The sequence below is a fragment of the Takifugu flavidus genome, chromosome 22, assembly GCF_003711565.1.
Source record: "Takifugu flavidus isolate HTHZ2018 chromosome 22, ASM371156v2, whole genome shotgun sequence".
NCBI lineage: Eukaryota > Metazoa > Chordata > Actinopteri > Tetraodontiformes > Tetraodontidae > Takifugu > Takifugu flavidus.
This window is the reverse complement of record NC_079541.1, coordinates 1-19,369: the sequence shown is the minus strand read 5'-3', so window position 1 is coordinate 19,369 and position 19,369 is coordinate 1. Positions and strand designations below refer to the sequence as shown.

The 19,369-nt window shown below is 53.7% G+C and overlaps 2 protein-coding genes across 5 annotated transcripts; both read left to right on the top strand.

Annotated features, from left to right (window-relative positions):
• Positions 1 to 353: 353 nt before the first annotated feature.
• cped1 (cadherin-like and PC-esterase domain containing 1) lies at positions 354 to 13,567 on the top strand. Of its 4 annotated transcripts, none has more exons than XM_057022393.1 (21): positions 354 to 1,563; positions 3,795 to 3,963; positions 4,272 to 4,366; positions 4,438 to 4,555; positions 5,198 to 5,267; positions 5,365 to 5,506; positions 5,575 to 5,705; positions 5,782 to 5,854; positions 5,973 to 6,098; positions 6,273 to 6,377; positions 6,460 to 6,581; positions 6,672 to 6,721; positions 6,810 to 6,996; positions 7,063 to 7,264; positions 9,442 to 9,538; positions 11,322 to 11,458; positions 11,528 to 11,748; positions 11,823 to 11,924; positions 11,986 to 12,073; positions 12,142 to 12,288; positions 12,805 to 13,567. In XM_057022393.1, the coding sequence occupies exons 1-21, from the start codon at positions 1,342 to 1,344 to the stop codon at positions 13,015 to 13,017; spliced, it is 2,817 nt and encodes a 938-aa protein (XP_056878373.1). In that variant the 5' UTR covers positions 354 to 1,341; the 3' UTR covers positions 13,018 to 13,567. The 4 variants fall into 4 exon arrangements, with proteins under 4 accessions (XP_056878373.1, XP_056878375.1, XP_056878374.1 ...); XM_057022395.1 differs by having other exon boundaries at positions 355 to 1,563; positions 4,438 to 4,522; XM_057022394.1 differs by having other exon boundaries at positions 355 to 1,563; positions 7,063 to 7,231.
• Positions 13,568 to 18,073: 4,506 nt separating this feature from the next.
• On the top strand, positions 18,074 to 19,361 carry wnt16 (wingless-type MMTV integration site family, member 16). Its single transcript, XM_057022410.1, has 3 exons — positions 18,074 to 18,294; positions 18,396 to 18,685; positions 18,763 to 19,361. The coding sequence occupies exons 2-3, from the start codon at positions 18,428 to 18,430 to the stop codon at positions 19,192 to 19,194; spliced, it is 690 nt and encodes a 229-aa protein (XP_056878390.1). The 5' UTR covers positions 18,074 to 18,294; positions 18,396 to 18,427; the 3' UTR covers positions 19,195 to 19,361.
• Positions 19,362 to 19,369: the final 8 nt, after the last annotated feature.

Below are 19,369 nucleotides of genomic sequence, written 5' to 3'. Positions count from 1 at the left end.
GCAGTCTGATTTTTATTTCCGGGAGGCGGGGCTTTCTTTGGAGGCGGGGCTTATGTTTCGCTGAGTCATGCCTACTGATGTGTCACATGTTCGGATTGTGGCATTAATGAGCATTAATAAGCGTTGGCTCCCTCTGCTGGACGTCCCAAGAGTGGAACCGTCTCACGTGGCAGCTGCAGCTCGTTAATTATCCATCAGCTTTGTTTGCAATAATTAACAAGTCAAGTTCGACTTATCAGGGTTCAACAAGGAATGTAACCATGGCGACGGACGCAAATCCAGGCCGTGTGTAGGCTGAACCTGAGTGATGAGTAGAGGTGACTTCTCTGTAAACACAAACAGGAAGTCATCTTTAAAACCAAGAGGCCCCTGCAGGGCCCTGGCTGGGGGCGTGGCTCCAGGGGCCTCTGGCTTGTGGTTGGTGGTAATTTGACTGGCATTTCATGCCCTGTGACGTCATCAGAGCCATCGGGGAGAAGTTCTGAGAGTTCTGGGAACTGATGCTGAAACTCCTTCAGGAGCTCCGAGAAGTTCAGGTGTTGTCGGTCCCGACCCGTTTGACCAGTGAGACCAGTGTTGGGATGTTTTCACGGGGTTTATTCTGAAACTTTGGCTGGAATCTTCCAGATAAACGTCACATTTATATTTTAAAATAGAACTTTTATCAGTTTAGACCAGTAACACGCGCACACGCACACTAAGTGTGTTTTCCAGAAATAACTCAGCCTTCAGAGTGTTTCAGCAGGAGGTGGGAGGAGGTTCTGACCTCCGGAACAGCTGCAAACAGTAGAACCTTTTGAACTAAACTCTACTGGTTGATTTAAGGAAGACGTGGTTCTGGGCGCTCCAGGCCCGGACGGTGCTGGACGGACAGGAAAGCGGACCGGTGGGGCTCCTTTCTTCTTGTGTGGATTTAATGGGAACCAGATGGTGGGCGCAGACTTTAACTTCTCTGTTCCACCTTCCGGTTCTTCTCGTCGTCCTTTGTGGTGCCAGATGTCAGTAGTGGCTGCTGAAAGAAACCGCAGCAGAACTGGACCACAGTGGACCGGACTCGGCAGCTCTTACGCGGAACGATCTCTGCGTATCGGTTCGGTTCTCTGACTATAGACAGAACTTAGACAACCACAAAGTTCGTTGAATGTTGTGCGTCTGGAATCGAGAACGCGTTTTCGGTTCTGGTCCAGCTGAGCTGAGGGTCTGAACAAAGTCCAGAACAACTAAACCTGCTGAAACACAGTTTACATTCCAGAAACTGGACGAACCTTCTGAAGGTTCTGATGGCTGTGGGATGAAGATGAAGAGCATCAGGACTTTGAAGTAGGTTCGGTTCGGTTCCTGATGCGGGTTCTGCTGCTGTCAGCCGGTATGTTGCTGCGCCGCCGGTCCTGCCTGTCCGGCCCGCTGCTGCTGCTTGGACTCGGACTCTGCCTCTACCAAACCCTGATGCTGGCCTGGAACCGGGTCCGGTCCGGACAGCGTGGACGCAGCAGAGAGCCGGTCCAAAGAGTCGCGGTGGATGAGGAGACGCGGAGGATCCTGTCCGTCCTGGAGGCTGCTCAGGTGAGCTCCCGTGACGTCACCGAATCTGTTCACATTTTAGTGCCCTTTGATAAGGTGGAGCGCGTGGCAGTTACAGTGACGCGGAGCCTGTCAACCTGCATTCATGTCGTCACTAATCATCAGAATATTGATTATTAGCACTAAAGTATTGGAAAAACGTCACGTCAAAAATCATTTACACAGCATAAAGTGACGTCTGAAAAGGTTTTTCATCATTAAAGCTGATGTTCTGTGCGTGAGCTGAGGTGATGGCCAGCAGAGGAGATGATGAAGAAAGCTGCCTCATCCTCAGCTGGTCAGGTGACACAAACTGACCCCGGATGATTGACAGCTGCACAACCCATTCACCTGCCCCGCCCCCTTCGGTGCTGTCCAACACCGACTTCCTGTTTACAAAACTTCCTCTGTCCGGATTGGACGAAGGGTTGTGTCTCGTAGCAATAAGTTTGCACATCATTTAGCTTAAACTGCACTCTGAGTCCTGGACAAAGGTCACGGAGGTCACGCGCTGAGGATCCAGACAGGATCAGCTGACTGACGCTGGAGAACAGGTGTGTTCAGGGACCCTCAGGAAAACTCAGTTTTTACAGCTGCTGACGTTTACAGCTTTACATCAGTAACAACTGAAGACACACACACCCACCATCATCCACCCATGCAACACACACACACACACACACACACACACACCCACCATCATCCACCCATGCAACACACACACACACACACACACACACACCCACCATCATCCACCCATGCAACCCACACACACACACACACACACACACACCCACCATCATCCACCCATGCAACCACCCACACCCACACACACACACCATCATCCACCCATGAAACACACACACACACACACACACACACACACACCATCATCCACCCATGCAACACACACACACACACAACACCACACACACAACCACCATCCACCCAGCAACCAACCAAACACACACACAACACACACACACACAACACACACACACACACACACCATCATCCAACCATGCAACAAAAACACACACACACACACACAACAAACAAAACACCACCATCATCCAACCCAGCAAAAAACAAACACACACACACACACACACACCCACCATCATCCACCCAGCAAAAAAAAAAACAACACACACACACACACAAAACCCACAAGCCATCCAGGAAATAAAACAAAAAACACACACACACCAAACACACACCACAACACAACCCATGCAACCAACAACACACAACACACACACACACACACACACAACACACACCATCATCCACCCATGCAACCCACACACACAACACACACACACACACACCACCCCACCATCATCCACCCATGCAACCCACACACACACCACACACACACACCACACACACCATCATCCACCCATGCAACCCACACACACACACACACACACACACACACACACAAACAACCCACCACACACTCACACTCACACACACACCACACACTCACACACACACACACGCACACACAACACACCCCACCATCATAGACCCATGCAACCCCCACCCCACACACACACACTCACACACACACTCACACTCACACTCACACAACACACACACACACCCACACACACTCACACTCACACACACACACACACACACTCACACTCACACTCACACACACTCCACACACACTCACACACACACACCCACACACACACACACTCACACACACAGAGTTGTGGGTGACTGAGCAGCATGGGCAGTCATGTGATCAGCGTCTCAGGTCATGTGATGAGTCTGGCTTCAGCAGCGGTGGAACGTCTCTTCTGTGTGGGCTTTCATCACAACATCCAACACACTCATCTACTGCGACAGCAGGTCTGAACACCTGATGTTCCTCACCTGTCCAGTAGAACCTGGTCCTGACCCACAGAGGAGTTTAATAATATTAGTTGTTGATGTTGCTTTTGACCTCGTTGTGGTCTCCTCATTGGGTCGATGTTGGTGTTCTGGGTTCAAGGTTCTCCTGCTGGGGCCTCGGGCCAGGTCATCCTTGGAAATGAGAAGCTCTTCTCAACTGATCTTCCTCAAATTTAAAGTCTTGAGTTCTGTTTGGACCTTGTGTCTCCGGACAGCTGAGCACCGACGGCAGGACGAGTCTTTTTGATGTTCAGCAGGCTGAGAAACGTCTGTGACCTTTATGACTGAAGTTCTGATACATTCTGTCTCTCTGCCCGTGTCCTCAGGTCCAGCCTCAGTCACTTCCTGTCCAGCGTTGGGCCGTGGTCCTGTTGGGTCAACATTTGGTGTCAGACACAGAGGTCCAGTTGTATCAGCGGGTTCTGCAGCAAATGGAGTTTGAGGTTCTGCTCTCCAGATCCACAGACACCAGCAGCTTCCTGGGGAGCAACCATGGTAACAGTCCCTAATGTGACCCCGCCCACATCCGTCCCAACATGTGATGACACACCTGTGAGATGATTGACAGCATTATTGACATGGAGGTGGAGCCTAATGTGCTGAACATGAAGAATGCTGGGTTTTAATCTGAGCTCTTTTCATCAGATCACTGCTGTTAAACAGGAAGACCACATTTTCCTGTTAACCACCCTCAAGCTTCCTTGTCCACATTCCTGTTGGGCAGACCACTTCCTGTTTCTGTTCCCCACAGCGAGCAGTAGAAGCAGTTTCCATGGTTACAGATGTTTCCTCTGTGCTTGCAGGTGCCAGTGGGTGGAGCTTGTTGATATGTCTCAGTCGTTCTGAAAGAAGCTGTCTGAGGAGGATCTCCCTGTCTGACCTCCACCGTCACCAGATCGTGAGTGACAGCTGCAACAGCCAATCAGAGCTGAGCCACCAGTCACTGACTACTCACCTGTGTGTTCTCAGGTTAATTTATTGCCCGGGCTGATGGCAGCGTTCTCTGATGCAGGTGGAGGTCTCTGTCACATGTTCACAGGCTCCCGGCTGTCAGGTGAGTCCCTCAGGAAAGGTGCCAGCTGTCCAGGTGAGGGACCCCAGGTGCTTCTGCTGACACGCTCTCTTAGAGCCAATTTAGTTTCTTAGTTTAGATGTTTACTTGGGAGAAGATTTGTTGGCCTCAGGCCACGTGCTTTTATTTTGACACAGGCTTTGGTCACGTGACCAATTCAAGATGGCCGCCCCTCCCTTGGCAGCCAGTTCTCAGTTTAACAAAGGAATAGTTAGAATAGTTGGTACCTTTGGAGGCTTTTGAACGTAGAAACGAACACTTTAGTTCACTTATTCAAACCTTATATGTTGAGCCATTTTATTTGGATTATTTAGCCTTAATTTGGAATACAAACATTTGGATTTATGCCACTGTCTGCCTGCCTGCCTGTCTGCCTGCCTGTCTGCCTGTCTGCCTGCCTGCCTGTCTGCCTGTCTGCCTGTCTGCCTGCCTGCCTGTCTGCCTGCCTGCCTGTCTGCCTGCCTGTCTGTCTGTCTGTCTGTCTGCCTGCCTGCCTGCCTGCCTGCCTGCCTGCCTGTCTGCCTGCCTGCCTGCCTGCTGCCTGCCTGCCTGTCTGTCTGCCTGTCTGTCTGTCTGCCTAACCCTGTTTCAGATAGACACGTAACAATAACTATATAACTTCTCTTCTTTTGTGCGCTAACACTGGTTCATCATCAGGATCTCAGTTAAACATGAGGCCGTTCTCCTGTGGACTGACCAATCGGACGCTACTGTTTGGGGTCAACAGGTGAGCTGCTTTGAGGATCCCTGGTCCTGGACTTTGGTGGTCCAGGGACGTGTTCCCGAGGGCTGATTCTGACGTCCTGTGTCTTCTTCTGTCACAGCCAATCAGCTGTTGGAGCGTTGCCTCCCGCTCTCGTAGTCTCGGTTTACGTCCTGGTGACCTCAGTCAACCCGCTCACTTCTTTCCTGCACGAGACGAGTGTGGCGATGACACACCTGGAGCAGAATGGGCGGGTCACGCAGGTGAGGCACCTGTCCTCGCTCACTCGTGGGTCCGTCTCTGTCCTGTCTCACTCGTTTTCTGCACTCAGCTCAGGGACTTCCTGCAGAGGCAGCTCGGACAGATCAAAGCCCATCAGGCTTTGGGGGAGGTTAAGGCGGTGATCAGCCATGCGCTGCAGGCGGCTGTGTCGTCCAATCAGAAGCAAGGAGCACGCCGCAGGTAAGATTTAGCTCTCTGACACATCAGCTGTCCTCCTCAATCCACTATTGATCGGTGATTATTGATCATTTATCAGGTGTGTGTGGTGTTATCAGCTGATGACCTTCACGCTGCTCTTCAGTGGATCCATCACACCTGAGATTGTGCAGGTGAGGGACACTTTTCTGAGAGCTGCGATTGGTTGAATGAAGGGTGTCAAATATGAAGCGCTTGCAGTACCGCTGATCGTCCAGCAGGGGGCGCCGCTCACTCGCTGTTGTTCTTCAGGTCAACACTGACCTGATCTTTTCCGGACTGACTGAAGACAAGTTTGACCGCCAAATCACCAGAGATCTCATCCTGGAGGACACACTGCACTTCCTGTTGCATTCTCAAACTCACCTGTCACAACAGGTACGTTAATGCTCACACACAGTCTTAAACAGCACAAATGCTCAATAAAGTTTGAATCAATATTTTTCCATGGTGGTATCTTCTGACAGTAAAGTGTGTGTGTGTGTGTGTGTGTGTGTGTGTGTGTGTGTGTGTGTGTGTGTGTGTGTGTGTGGTGTGTGTGTGTGTGCGCAGTATGGTGGCTGCAGAGGGACACATGGCCTGTGTCTGTCAGAGGACGACCTCCTTCTTTTACTTCGTTTTCAGCAACAGATGAAGATTCCTTCAAACTTCCAGCTGGTAAAGAACAACAACAACAACAACAACACTTTTGTGATCACATGTGTGAACAGGTGTGTGACGGGCTCTTCCCGCATCATAGCTGTGTCCCTCCTCGTCCTCGTCCTCGTCCTCGTCCTCGTCCTCCTCGGGACCAGTTGGTGTGTCGGACCTTCAGATGAAGCTCAGCCGTTATTATGGTCTCCAGAGGAAGCTGGACTCCAGGTGAGTGGACAAACCAAACGTGTCTCCTTGTCTCTCAGTCTTCTGACATCATGTGTTCATCCATCGTTCACCTTTCCATGTTGACCTCAGAGGTGACCTGAGCCTGCAGGGGGCAGCACTGTCTTCTTCAAAGGATGAAGGTTGAGAGAAAACTTCCCGTTTTACAGAGCGTGTGTGTTTATGCAGCCGTGTTTGGACTCTGGACTGTGTTGAACTGTTGTGTTGCAGGTTCTTGTCTGGACCCTCACCTGAGACAGATCTACATTGACCCACCCCTCACTCTGGCTCCGCCCTTCACGCCCCGGGTGAAGGTCTATCATAGTGAAGTCAGCTTTGAGACTGTGACAGTTCGACTGAGAGCAGAAGCCATGAGTCCAAAATGTCAGGTCCACGTGGAGGACCAGCAAGGCCCCAGGTGGGACTCCGAACACTGCCAGTCGACCTTTGACCTCCATATATTCATTGAAAATGTCTTGTTTAGGATGGTGACCTACCCCGTTGGCCTTGGGGACAACACCATCAGAATCCTGGTTACAGATGATGATGGTCCAGAGACTGTTGTCATGGCAACCTACACTGTCTACATGTACCGTGAGAACCGGCCCAGTTTGCCCATGTTTGGGGATCACATCATGTGCAGCTTTGTGCAGGTGAATCACCTGGAGTGGGGAGGCTCTGCTCAGGTGTGTTGTGTGGTTTTAGTGTTTCGGCCTCCGTTCCTGGACCTGATGCCTTCTGACTGAGTGGAAATGGGAATGTTGCTGTCACGAATGGGAATGTTGCCGTCACGAATGGGAATGTTGCCGTCACAAATGGGAATGTTGCCGTCACGAATGGGAATGTTGCCATCACGAATGGGAATGTTGCCGTCACAAATGGGAATGTTGCTGTCACAAATGGGAATGCTGCCGTCACAAATGGGAATGTTGCCGTCACAAATGGGAATGTTGCCGTCACAAATGGGAATGTTGCTGTCACAAATGGGAATGTTGCTGTCACATGGTCAGAACCAAAGCAGCTCGCGCCGACAGTCAGGTGGTCAGATGAAAGGTGGCGGCGGCGTGTTTGTTGTCGTTGGTAGTTGGTTTCCGAAGTCTCTGAACTCAAGTATGAACAAGAAAATCCCTGTTAAGTTTTTTTGTTGCACTTTGTTGTGAATTGTGACGCCGCCAAGTGGAATGTGACACCGCGGCGCTGGAACTGCAGCCCCAGGTGTGTGTGTGTGTGTGTGTGTGTGTGTGTGTGTGTGCGTGCGTGTGTGTGGTGTGTGTGGTGTTTTGTGTGTTGGCTGTGTGTGTGTGTGTTGTGGTGGTGTGTGTGTGTGTGGTGTGTGTGTGGTGTGTGGTGTGTGTGTGAGAGAGACTGATGTTGGAGCCAGACTTGGTGGCACCCAGGGGCCCTGAAACGGTTCCTCTGACCTCTGACCTCTTGCAGCAGGTGATGGAACAGTGGGTAACAGCAGCAACAAGTGAAGAAGAAGCAATAACCTCTGGTGCATTCTGGGAAATGTCTTTTTGTTGCCTCAGTGTTTCACAGTAAACAACCTGTGACTCAGCACTTGTGTTGTTTATGCTGATTCATCAGTTATCAGATGTGTCACTCCGTCCTCCACCTCCATCCTGGTTTCTGTCCCACCAGGATGAAAATGCATTCAGGGGGATGGAAAACCCGGCAGGATGGAGGTGGAGGACGGAGTGACAAGAAGGTTTCTTCTTTATCTCCATGGATGGAGGATGGATGGATGGATGGATGAGTGGGTGGAGGATGGATGGATGAATAGATGGATGGATGGATGAATAGATGGATGGATGGAGGATGGATGGATGGATGAGTGGGTGGATGATGGAGGATGGATGGATGCATGGATGGATGAATAGATGGATGGATGGATGAATAGATGGATGGAGGATGGATGGATGGATGAATAGATGGGTGGATGATGGAGGATGGATGGATGATGGAGGATGAATAGATGAATAGATGGATGAATAGATGAATAGATGGATGGATGGATGGATGGATAGATGGATGGAGGATGGATGAATATATGGATGGATGGATGGATAGATGGATGGATGAATGGATGGATGGTGTGCCCAGATGGATGGATGGATGGATGAATATATGGATGGATGGATGGATGAATATATGGATGGATGAATGGATGGATGGGTGAACAGATGGATGGATGGATGGATGGATGCTGGATGGATGGATGGATGGATGGATGAACAGATGGATGGATGGATGAATGGCTGGATGGATGAATAGATGAATTGGATGGATGAACAGATGGATGGATGGATGAACAGATGGATGGATGGATGGATGGATGGATGGATGAACAGATGGATGGATGGATGGGTGAACAGATGGATGGATGGATGGATGGATGAACAGATGGATGGATGGATGAACAGATGGATGGATGGATGGGTGAACAGATGGAGGATGGATGGATGGATGAACAGATGGATGGATGAACAGATGGATGGATGGATGAACAGATGGATGGATGGATGGGTGAACAGATGGATGGATGGATGATGAACAGATGGATGGATGAACAGATGGATGGATGGATGGATGAACAGATGGATGGATGGATGGGTGAACAGATGGATGGATGAACAGATGAACAGATGGATGGGTGAACAGATGGATGGATGGATGGATGGGTGAACAGATGGATGGATGGATGGATGAACAGATGGATGGATGAACAGATGGATGGATGGATGGATGAACAGATGGATGGATGGATGGATGGATGGATGGATGGATGAACAGATGATGGATGGATGGGTGGATGAACAGATGGATGGGTGAGCAGCACTGAACCTTCTGCGTGTGCTTCCAGGACTGTGGTCTCCTGGTCCAGCCTGCTCAGCCTTGTGGTCTCCAGCCGTTCCGGCCTCAGAGTCCTGGTCAGACCTGCAGCTCCGGACACGTTCCAGGTCTGATGTCACATCTTCCTGAGGACAGATCGAGGGGGGGGGGGAGGGACGAGGGGGAGGGGGTGGGAACGAGGGGGAGGAACGAGGGGGAGGGACGAGGGGGAGGGGGAGGGACGAGGGGGAGGGAGGAGGGGGAGGGGGGGGACAGGGACGCTGAGGAGCCAGAGACTCTGGAGACACTGTCTCAGGGGGCGCTCACACTCAGCTCGGCTTCCACCAAGCTTCAGATCATTTGGCTCGTGTGAGGGCTGCCTTAGTGCTCATGAGCAGGTGAGACAGGTGAGAGACAGGTGAGACAGGTGAGAGCCTTAGTGCTCATGAGCAGGTGAGACAGGTGAGAGACAGGTGAGAGACAGGTGAGAGCCTTAGTGCTCATGAGCAGGTGAGGACAGGTGAGAGACAGGTGAGACAGGTGAGAGCCTTAGTGCTCATGAGCAGGTGAGACAGGTGAGAGACAGGTGAGAGACAGGTGAGAGCCTTAGTGCTCATGAGCAGGTGAGAGAGGTGAGACAGGTGAGAGCCTTAGTGCTCATGAGCAGGTGAGACAGGTGAGACAGGTGTCCTCATGAGCACCAAGGCAGGGCTGCCTAAGACTTCTGTTTTCAGCTTGAGTTGAGAGGTGCAGAACCAGGACCTGAACACCTCTCTCACCTGTCTCACCTCTCTCTCACCTGTCTCACCTCTCTCTCACCTGTCTCACCCGTCTCACCTCTCTCTCACCTGTCTCACCACTCTATCACCCGTCTCACCTCTCTCTCACCTGTCTCACCACTCTCTCACCTGTCTCACCACTCTCACCTGTCTTACCTCTCTCACCTCTCTCTCACTGTCTCACCTCTCTCTCACCTGTCTCACCTCTCTCTCACCTGTCTCTCACGTCTCTCACCTGTCTCACCACTCTCACCTGTCTTACCTCTCTCTCACCTCTCTCTCACCTGTCTCACCTCTCTCACCTCTCTCTCACCTGTCTCTCGCGTCTCTCACCTGTCTCAACACTCTCACCTGTCTTACCTCTCTCTCACCTCTCTCTCACCTGTTTCACCTCTCTCTCACCTGTCTCACCTCTCTCTCACCTGTCTCTCACCTCTCTCACCTGTCTCACCACTCTCACCTGTCTTACCTCTCTCTCACCTCTCTCTCACCTCTCTCTCACCTGTCTCACCTCTCTCACCTGTCTCTCACCTCTCTCACCTGTCTCACCACTCTCACCTGTCTTACCTCTCTCTCACCTCTCTCTCACCTGTCTCTCACCTGTCTCACCACTCTCACCTGTCTTACCTCTCTCTCACCTCTCTCACCTCTCTCACCTGTCTCTCACCTGTCTCACCACTCTCACCTGTCTTACCTCTCTCTCACCTCTCTCTCACCTGTCTCTCACCTCTCTCACCTCTCTCACCACTCTCACCTGTCTCTCACCTGTGTCTCACTTCTCTCTCACCTGTCTCTCACCTCTCTCTCACCTGTCTCTCACCTCTCTCACCTGTCTCACCACTCTCACCTGTCTTACCTCTCTCTCACCTGTCTTACCTCTCTCTCACCTCTCTCTCACCTGTTTCACCTCTCTCTCACCTGTCTCACCTCTCTCTCACCTGTCTCACCTCTCTCTCACCTGTCTCACCACTCTCACCTGTCTTACCTCTCTCTCACCTCTCTCACCACTCTCTCACCTGTGTCTCACTTCTCTCTCACCTGTCTCTCACCTCTCTCTCACCTGTCTCACCTCTCTCACCTGTCTCACCACTCCCTCGCCTGTCTCACCTGTCTCTCACCTGTCTCACCTTAGGTCAGTGGGTGGTTCCGTGTCTCAGCTGTTCTGACAACAGGACGTGTGATTGGAGGGACGTTGCTTGGCAACCGAGAGGCTGCTTCCACCCAGTGGTGGAGCGCCAGCTGCTGCAGGACTGTCTGGCCGACAGGAAGGTGAGGCCCCAGGAGCTCACCTGGGCCGCACCTGTGTGGCTCTTCACTGCTTCCTGCCTCTCTCCTCAGCTGCTGTTCCTCGGGGACTCCACCAATCGTGGGATGATGTTCTTCCTGATGGAACGGGTCAACTCCAGCCTGGAGGACTGGGGGAAGGCCCACGACACGCTGGTGTACAGGAACCTGAACGCACAGCGGACCGGCGTCAGCTACTCCTACTACCCACAGTTCTGGTTAGAGAAGCCGCGCAGGCCCAGCTTCAGACAGGCGCTGCTGCAGCTGATCAGCAGGTGACAGGATGTAGTGTCACACCGCACTTCCTGTCTGAGTGCCCAACGGATGCTGATGAGTTTTTGCCCTGAAGGTCAAGACCTCTGCTGAACTCCTATCAGACAGTCCTGGTGGTGGGAGGAGTCCAGTGGCTGAACACCAATCACCTGAGGACGGTCAAGGAGGTGCTCCACAGGTGATTCCACTGTCACACCTGTGATGACTCAGACACTCGCTAACGCCGTGTGCTTCCTCAGTGAGGCGCTCGCGGAGATCCTGGTGGTGGTCAAAGCTTTGGGAATGGGTTTCCATCTTCCCGTGGATGGAATTCGATCGCTGGGTTTGGTATGTGACGATGAGGAACATGAAGAAGATGAGGAAGATGACATCATGCGGCGTTTTGGTCTTTTCAGGCAGAGATTCAGGAGCTGAATGCCGAGAACCTGAGGATCATCCAAGCAGCAGAGCAGGAGGGATACGAGGTGATCGACACCTTCAGCATCACCATGGGGCGCTACAAGGAGTTCCTGCAGGGCAGATGTGCCTGCCACTTCCATGAGGTGGGGGGGGGGGGGGGGGGGGGGGGGGGGGGGGGGGTGTGGGTGTGTGGGTGTGTGTGTGGGTGTGTGGGTGTGGGTGTGTGGTGTGTGTGTGTGTGGCGGTGTGTGTGTGTGTGTGTGGGTGTGTGTGGGGGGGTGTGGGGGGGGGGTGGGGGGGGGGGGGGGGGGGTGGGTGTGTGTGGGGGGGGGGGTGTGTGTGGGGGGGGGGGTGTGGGGGGGGGGTGGGTGTGTGGGTGGGTGTGTGGTGTGTGTGTGTGGGGGTGTGTGGGTGTGGGTGTGTGTGGTGTGTGTGTGTGTGGGGGGGTGTGGGGGTGTGGGGGGGGGGTGGTGTGTGTGGGTGTGTGTGGGTGTGTGGGTGTGTGTGTGTGTGGCGGTGTGTGGGTGGGTGTGGTGTGTGGGTGGGTGTGTGGTGTGTGGGTGGGTGTGTGTGTGTGTGTGTGTGTGTGGGTGTGTGTGTGTGGGTGTGTGTGTGCGGGTGTGTCATATGTTCTAACCCCCAGGTGCTCCCATGTTTAGGTGAAGTTCACTTCCTTCCAAAGGTCAAACAGGACCACATCCATAAACACAAGGACCAGAACTAAGAGAACTGGAACTGGACTCATCAGCCAATCGTCCAAGTCAGATACAGAACAGGAGGCGTGGCCTAAATCCTCATCCTATCATGTGAGAGGAGCAGTGAACCAGGTGTATTCTGAGATCCTCCTGAGTCGCCTGTGTCCCAAAATCTGAGTGCGTGCGTGTGTGTGTGTGTGTGCGCGCGCGCGTGTGTGTGTGTTGTGTGTGTGTGGTGTGTGTGTGTGTGTGTGTGTGTGTGTGTATGGTGGGAGTGGCAGAATCAATAAAACCAAGTGCTGGGCATTTGTTGATAATCACTTTAACAGATTCTTGAGGGTTCTCATTGAACTTCTGATGCTAATGATGCTAACAATGCTAAAGATGCTGGATGTACATTTCTTGTTATTATTCTTAATCACCACCAGCTGGATTCTGCTGTTTAATGTCCTATTTTTATGCTATCTCATTTCTTTTTGGGTGATTATCATGCATATTTCTATTTTTAAATGTTATATCAACAGCTGTTTGTCCCTTTGACCAATTAAATCTAAATGTACACAAGCTAATTTTAGCATACGGCAGCTAACTGGGACCAACTGGTCATGGGTAATATGTAGCGCGTTCTCTTCAGTGTAATCTTGTACTGATGCGTTTGTTATTGACAGATTCTACTAAAGTTGTGGGTCTGTGTTCCGTCATTAAACATCGGAACGTTTTTAAAGTCCTTTCGGCTGATATTTCATCTCATTATGTTCCTGCAAGGAATTCTCAACTAAACGTTAAAGAGGAACTTGGTAGAAAAAGAGTGGAACCTTTTTATCTGTATGGTCACGCCCCTTTTCGGAGTCGCCCACTGAGGGTCCGGCTCTGACTGCTGTGGGCGGGGACGCTGTGCGGTCCTCTGTTCGGGACTGAGCGACCCGGACCTGGACCTGGTCAGGTGCACCGGGACGAGGACTGAAGAGGTTCCCAACATCCGGACGGAAGAGACGAAGAACCAAGCATGCTGGTCCCGCTGGTCCCGCTCCTGGTGCTGGTGCTGGTGCTGGTCGGTCCGCGGGGCGGCAGCGGCGGTGGATGTAGGTGTTTTAGGATCGATCAACTGTCAGGATCGATTATTGATTATCGACTCGTGAATGTCGACACGCCCGGTTTGGTTGCGATCGACTCAGAAAGTTTAAATATTGATCCGAATCAGCAGTTTTTCAGTTTCTGAGCTGTGAAAATTATTCATTTTCAATCCGCACAATTTAAAAATAATTCAGTTGTTGCTTCAGTCTGAACAATCTTGTCACCATGGCGACGGCTTCTATTAAATCACAGAATCGTCAAACGATCCGAACCTGGACCAGCTGTTTAACCGGTTTAACGGGCACGAGGACTTTTCCTCATCGCACCCCCTCCCCCTCTCTCTTCCCCTGTTTATCCCTCTCCCCCCTCTCTTGCCCTCCCCCCCCCCCCCCCCCCCTCTCTCTCTCGTGCTGCGAGTTTTGTGAGTCTAACCCTAACCCTTTCCCCGACTAACCCCCCCTCTTGGTGGTGTATCTGCACTATCATCAGGGTGGTTGTTGTCGGGTGGTTTGGTGCAGTTTGGGCGAGTTTTCATCGCGTTTTACGGCGGGGCTGGCGTCCTCGGGGACGCCGTCTCTTTCAACCCGACCCATCTGTGTCGGTGGAGGAGGTTCTCCTGGCTGTGGAGACCAGGTGGACACGCTAACCTGTCCTGAACAGAGGGGTGGTGGCTGAGTTGGTGGGGAGGGGGGTGTCGGTGAATGGAGCGTACCTGCAGGTGTCCCCGCTCGCCGCGCCCTCCACTCGGGTCACCGTCTCAGGTGTTCCCCCGTTCATCCCTAATGAGGCTCTGGAGCAGGAGCTGCAGGACCGGGGGTCGGGGGGCCGTGGGTCTGAGGACCGTGGGTCGGGGGGCCGGGTCTGGGGACCGTGGGTCTGAGGGCCGGGGTGGGTCTGAGGACCGTGGGTCTGAGGAACGGGGTCTGGGGACCGCGGGTCTGAGGACCGCGGGTCTGGGGACCGTTGGTCTGGGGACCGTGGATCTGGGGACCGTGGGTCTGGGGGCCACGGGTCTGAGGACCGTGGGTCTGAGGACCGTGGGTCTGGGGACCGTGGATCTGAGGACCGTGGGTCTGAGGACCGTGGGTCTGGGGGCCGTGGATCTGAGGACCGTGGGTCTGGGGACCGTGGGTCTGGGGGCCGCGGGTCTGGGGACGTGGGTCTGGGGACCGTGGGTCCGGGGACCGCGGGGGGTCCGGGCTGCAGTAGTGATAAACTGAAGCACGTGCTCTCACTCAGGAGGCAGTGCTTCATGTTCCTCACCTGTCCGTCACAGACACTGGACGTGTCCTTCAGGGTGAGACATGGAGGGGACACTACATGGTCTACGCTAGCTCTGGGTTAGGGTTAGGGTTAGGGTTAGGGACGCTCGCACCGGCGCCATGTCGAGCCGTGTCACCCCGCCGAGCGGCGGTGGTGACGAGGGGGCGGCCGATGCTGGAGGAGGCCCTAGTGGACAGGTAGAGGAGCAAGGAGGAGGTGAATGTGTAGCTGCAGGTACAGAATGAGCAGTAGAGACAGGGTTGAGTGTTGAGATTGGAGCAGTAGAGGAGGTGCAGATGGGAGTAACAGAGGAGGTGCAGATGGGAGTAACAGAGGAGATGCAGATGGGGGCGAATGTGCAGGCAGGAGCAGCTGAGGAGGAGGAGCAGCCAGGAGCTCAGGGGTCAGTGGTGACCAGGGTCAGGCTGCTGGGGAGCAGCTCCCTGATCAGCCAGTAGAGATGCTGAGTGTTGATGAGGGGGGGGGGGAGGGGATGGAGTCTGACTCTGACTCCTGTGGGTCTGTAGTGGACTCCCAGTCCCTTACTGGGGACCTGTACACCCTGGAGGACATCACCACCTTCCTGGATAAAACCTTCGGCCAGTCTGAAGGTGGCTGATTATTTCCCAGACCCTGAAAGTTCTTAAAAAGTGCATTGCTGCTCCAGAGGGAGTGGACGTCCTGGATGAGAGGATCCACGTCCTGGATGAGAGGAAGCGGTCCCGGCTAAAGAAGCACATGATGGCCACCAGAAGGATGCTGGGACAGAAAGGAAGGAAAAAGGCTAAAACATGCTAAGGGCTCCAATAGCTGACCAGTGTGATGAGGAGGCACGCTGAGGCCTTCTACAGCGCCCCCTACAGGGCGGAGGACTGCACCAGGGAGGATGAGCTACTGCAGGGACTTCCTCGGCTGGGCCAGACGGACCGGCCTACCCTGGACGCTACCGTCTCCTTGGAGCGATGGCTTCTGCTGTCCACCTCCAGGACCGATGGCTTCTGCTCCACCTCCAGGACTGGATGGCTTCTGCTCCACCTCCAGGACCGATGGCTTCTGGTCCACCTCCAGGACTGGATGGCTTCTGGTCCACCTCCAGGACTGGATGTCTTCTGGTCCACCTCCAGGACCGATGGCTTCTGGTCCACCTCCAGGACTGGATGTCTTCTGGTCCACCTCCAGGACTGATGGCTTCTGGTCCACCTCCAGGACTGGATGGCTTCTGGTCCCCTCCAGGACCAGTGGCTTCTGGTCCACCTCCAGGACTGGATGGCTTCTGGTCCACCTCCAGGACCAGTGGCTTCTGGTCCACCTCCAGGACTGGACGGATTGTTCAGACTTTTATAAACATTCCTCCAGAGCCACAGAGGTGGTTTCTGGGCTCGGGGAGGGTTTTTCTTTCAGGCTGTCACAGGGGACGGCTGAGCTGTCCCTATGGAACTGGACTCTTTACTTAGTTTCTATGAACCAACAGGACAAATTAGTCCCTCTGAAGACATCTGGGGAGTGAGAGACGTCCTGGTTTTAGTTAGGAAAATTGTTTGATTTTGAACTGTTGAAGGTCTCCAATGTCCCTCTGAAATGTGGACATGTGAATAATACATGGAAATAAAGGTGTTGTTAAATCTCCCTCCCCTCCTCTCTTCTCCCTCCCTCCCCCTCTCTCTCTCTCTCTCTCTCCCTCCTCTCTTCTCCCTCCCTCCCCCTCTCTCTTCTCTCTCCCTCCCCCTCTCTCTTCTCTCTCCCTCCCCTCCTCTCTTCTCCTCCCTCCCCTCCTCTCTTCTCCCTCCCTCCCCCTCTCTCTTCTCTCTCCCTCCCCCTCTCTTCTCTCTCTCCCTCCCTCCCCCTCTCTCTCTCTCTCTCCCTCCCCTCCTCTCTTCTCCCTCCCCTCCTCTCTCTCTCTCCCTCCCCTCCTCTCTCTCTCTCCCTCCCCCTCTCTTCTCTCTCTCCCTCCCCCTCTCTCTCTCTCCCTCCCTCCCCCTCTCTCTTCTCTCTCTCCCTCCCCCTCTCTCTTCTCTCTCTCTCTCCCTCCCTCCCCCTCTCTCTCTCCCTCCCCCTCTCTCTTCTCTCTCCCTCCCCCTCTCTCTCTCTCTCTCCCTCCTCTCTTCTCCCTCCCCTCCTCTCTTCTCCCTCCCTCCCTCCCCCTCTCTCTCTTCTCTCTCTCCCTCCCTCCCTCCCCCTCTCTCTTCTCTCTCTCCCTCCCCCTCTCTCTTCTCTCTCCCTCCCTCCCTCCCTCCCTCCCCCTCTCTCTCTCTCTCTCTCCCTCCCCCTCTCTCTCTCTCTCTCTCTCTCTCCCTTCCCCTCTCTCTTGTCTCTCTCCCTCCCTCCCTCCCCCTCTCTCTCTCTCCCTTCCCCTCTCTCTTGTCTCTCTCCCTCCCTCCCCCTCTCTCTCTCTCCCTCCTCTCCCTTCAGCAATATCTGCAAACACCAAGATAAAGGTCTGGGAAGAGAAGCCAGATCCTGAACTGGTCTCTGTGTCTCTCTCCTGAACTGGTCTCTCTCCTGAACTGGTCTCTCTCTACTGAACTGGTCTCTGTGTCTCTCTCCTGAACTGGTCTCTCTCTCCTGAACTGGTCTCTCTCTCCTGACTGGTCTCTGTGTCTCTCTCCTGAACTGGTCTCTGTGTCTCTCTTGAACTGGTCTCTCTCTCCTGAACTGGTCTCTGTGTCTCTCTCCTGAACTGGTCTCTCTCTCCTGAACTGGTCTCTCTCTCCTGAACTGGTCTCTGTGTCTCTCTCCTGAACTGGTCTCTCTCTCCTGAACTGGTCTCTCTCCTCCTGAACTGGTCTCTGTGTCTCTCTCCTGAACTGGTCTCTGTGTCTCTCTTGAACTGGTCTCTCTCTCCTCCTGAACTGGTCTCTGTGTCTCTCTCTCCTGAACTGGTCTCTCTCAGGCGGCTCGGCGTCACCTCGGTGGGAGTCCCAGAGCAGCTGAACTGTTCTCATGTCCCTCTGAGTCCCCGACAGAAGAGCCTGTGCCAGAAGAAGTTCTTCCTGCTGCCCAGTATCCAGGACGGAGCCCGGATCGCCATTTCTGAGTGCCAGAACCAGTTCAGACACGAACGGTGGAACTGTTCCATCAGCCAGAACCCATCGGTGTTTGGACACGAGTTAACCAGTGGTGAGTCTTCCAGCTCCAGGTCAGTCCAGGTCCAGATCAGAGTCCAGTGCTGCCTGACCCCCTCGCCTGATGTCACCCCCCACCCCTCTCTGACGATGCAGGAACCAAAGAGACAGCATTTATCCACGCCATAATGGCAGCAGGGTTGGTCCACGCTGTCACGATCTTCTGTAGTCACGGCAACATAACAGAATGCGTCTGTGAAGGGCGGTTAGGAGGGCGGGGCATGGCAGAGGAGAGCTGGCACTGGGGGGGGTGTTCCGAACATATCCGGTATGGGACCTGGTTCAGCCGGAAGTTCTTGGACGGTGCCGTCAGAAACATGTCTGCCAGTAAAGGAGGGTTCACGCTGGCCGTCATGAACCAGCACAACAGCGAAGTGGGCCGCCAGGTGAGACAGCAGCCAGACCTGAGAGCTGTGATTCACCTGTCCTGGATCTTAAATGTGTCTCTCTTTCCGTCCTTCAGGCCGTTCACAGGCTGATGCCGACACACTGTCGATGTCACGGTGTTTCAGGCTCCTGTGCAGTGAAGACATGTTGGAAAACGGTGGCGGCGTTCGAGCGAGTGGGCGAGTACCTCAAAGAGCGCTACGAGCAGAGCCTCCAGGTGAGGAGCCCTTCCAGGAAAAAGGTCAGGAAAGACAGGCTCCACCTCCCTATTGACAGACAACAGCTCGTCTTCATCAACAAATCTCCAAACTACTGTGTGGAGAACCATCAGCGTGGTGTGGCAGGCACCAGGGGGCGCCGTTGTAACCGCGCCTCCGGCGGCCCTGATGGCTGCAACCTGCTGTGCTGCGGCGGGGTTACAACACGCACGTGGTCCGCCACGTCCAGCGCTGCGACTGTAAGTTTGTGTGGTGCTGCTACGTCCGCTGCAGGCGCTGCGAGAGCATGAACGACACACACACCTGCAAATAAGCACCCGCCCACAACCAGAAGCTCCGCCTTCACTCCTGATGGCATCCGTCACACTGATCACCCATTATTGATGACTTTGGTCCACCAAGAACTTCATCTCTTCGAACAAAACGCCTAAATAAAGCTAAGAGGGGATTCTGACATCAGAGGAC

Excerpts from the sequence above, each read along its gene's own strand:
- wnt16 (XM_057022410.1), top strand. The coding sequence starts at position 18,428 with ATGGCAGCAGGGTTGGTCCACGCTGTCACGATCTTCTGTAGTCACGGC. Across the intron at positions 18,686-18,762 it reads ACAGCGAAGTGGGCCGCCAG|GCCGTTCACAGGCTGATGCC; the intron begins GTGAGACAGCAG and ends TCCGTCCTTCAG.
- cped1 (XM_057022393.1), top strand. The coding sequence starts at position 1,342 with ATGCGGGTTCTGCTGCTGTCAGCCGGTATGTTGCTGCGCCGCCGGTCC. Across the intron at positions 4,556-5,197 it reads GAAAGGTGCCAGCTGTCCAG|GATCTCAGTTAAACATGAGG; the intron begins GTGAGGGACCCC and ends GTTCATCATCAG. Across the intron at positions 12,074-12,141 it reads GAATTCGATCGCTGGGTTTG|GCAGAGATTCAGGAGCTGAA; the intron begins GTATGTGACGAT and ends TGGTCTTTTCAG.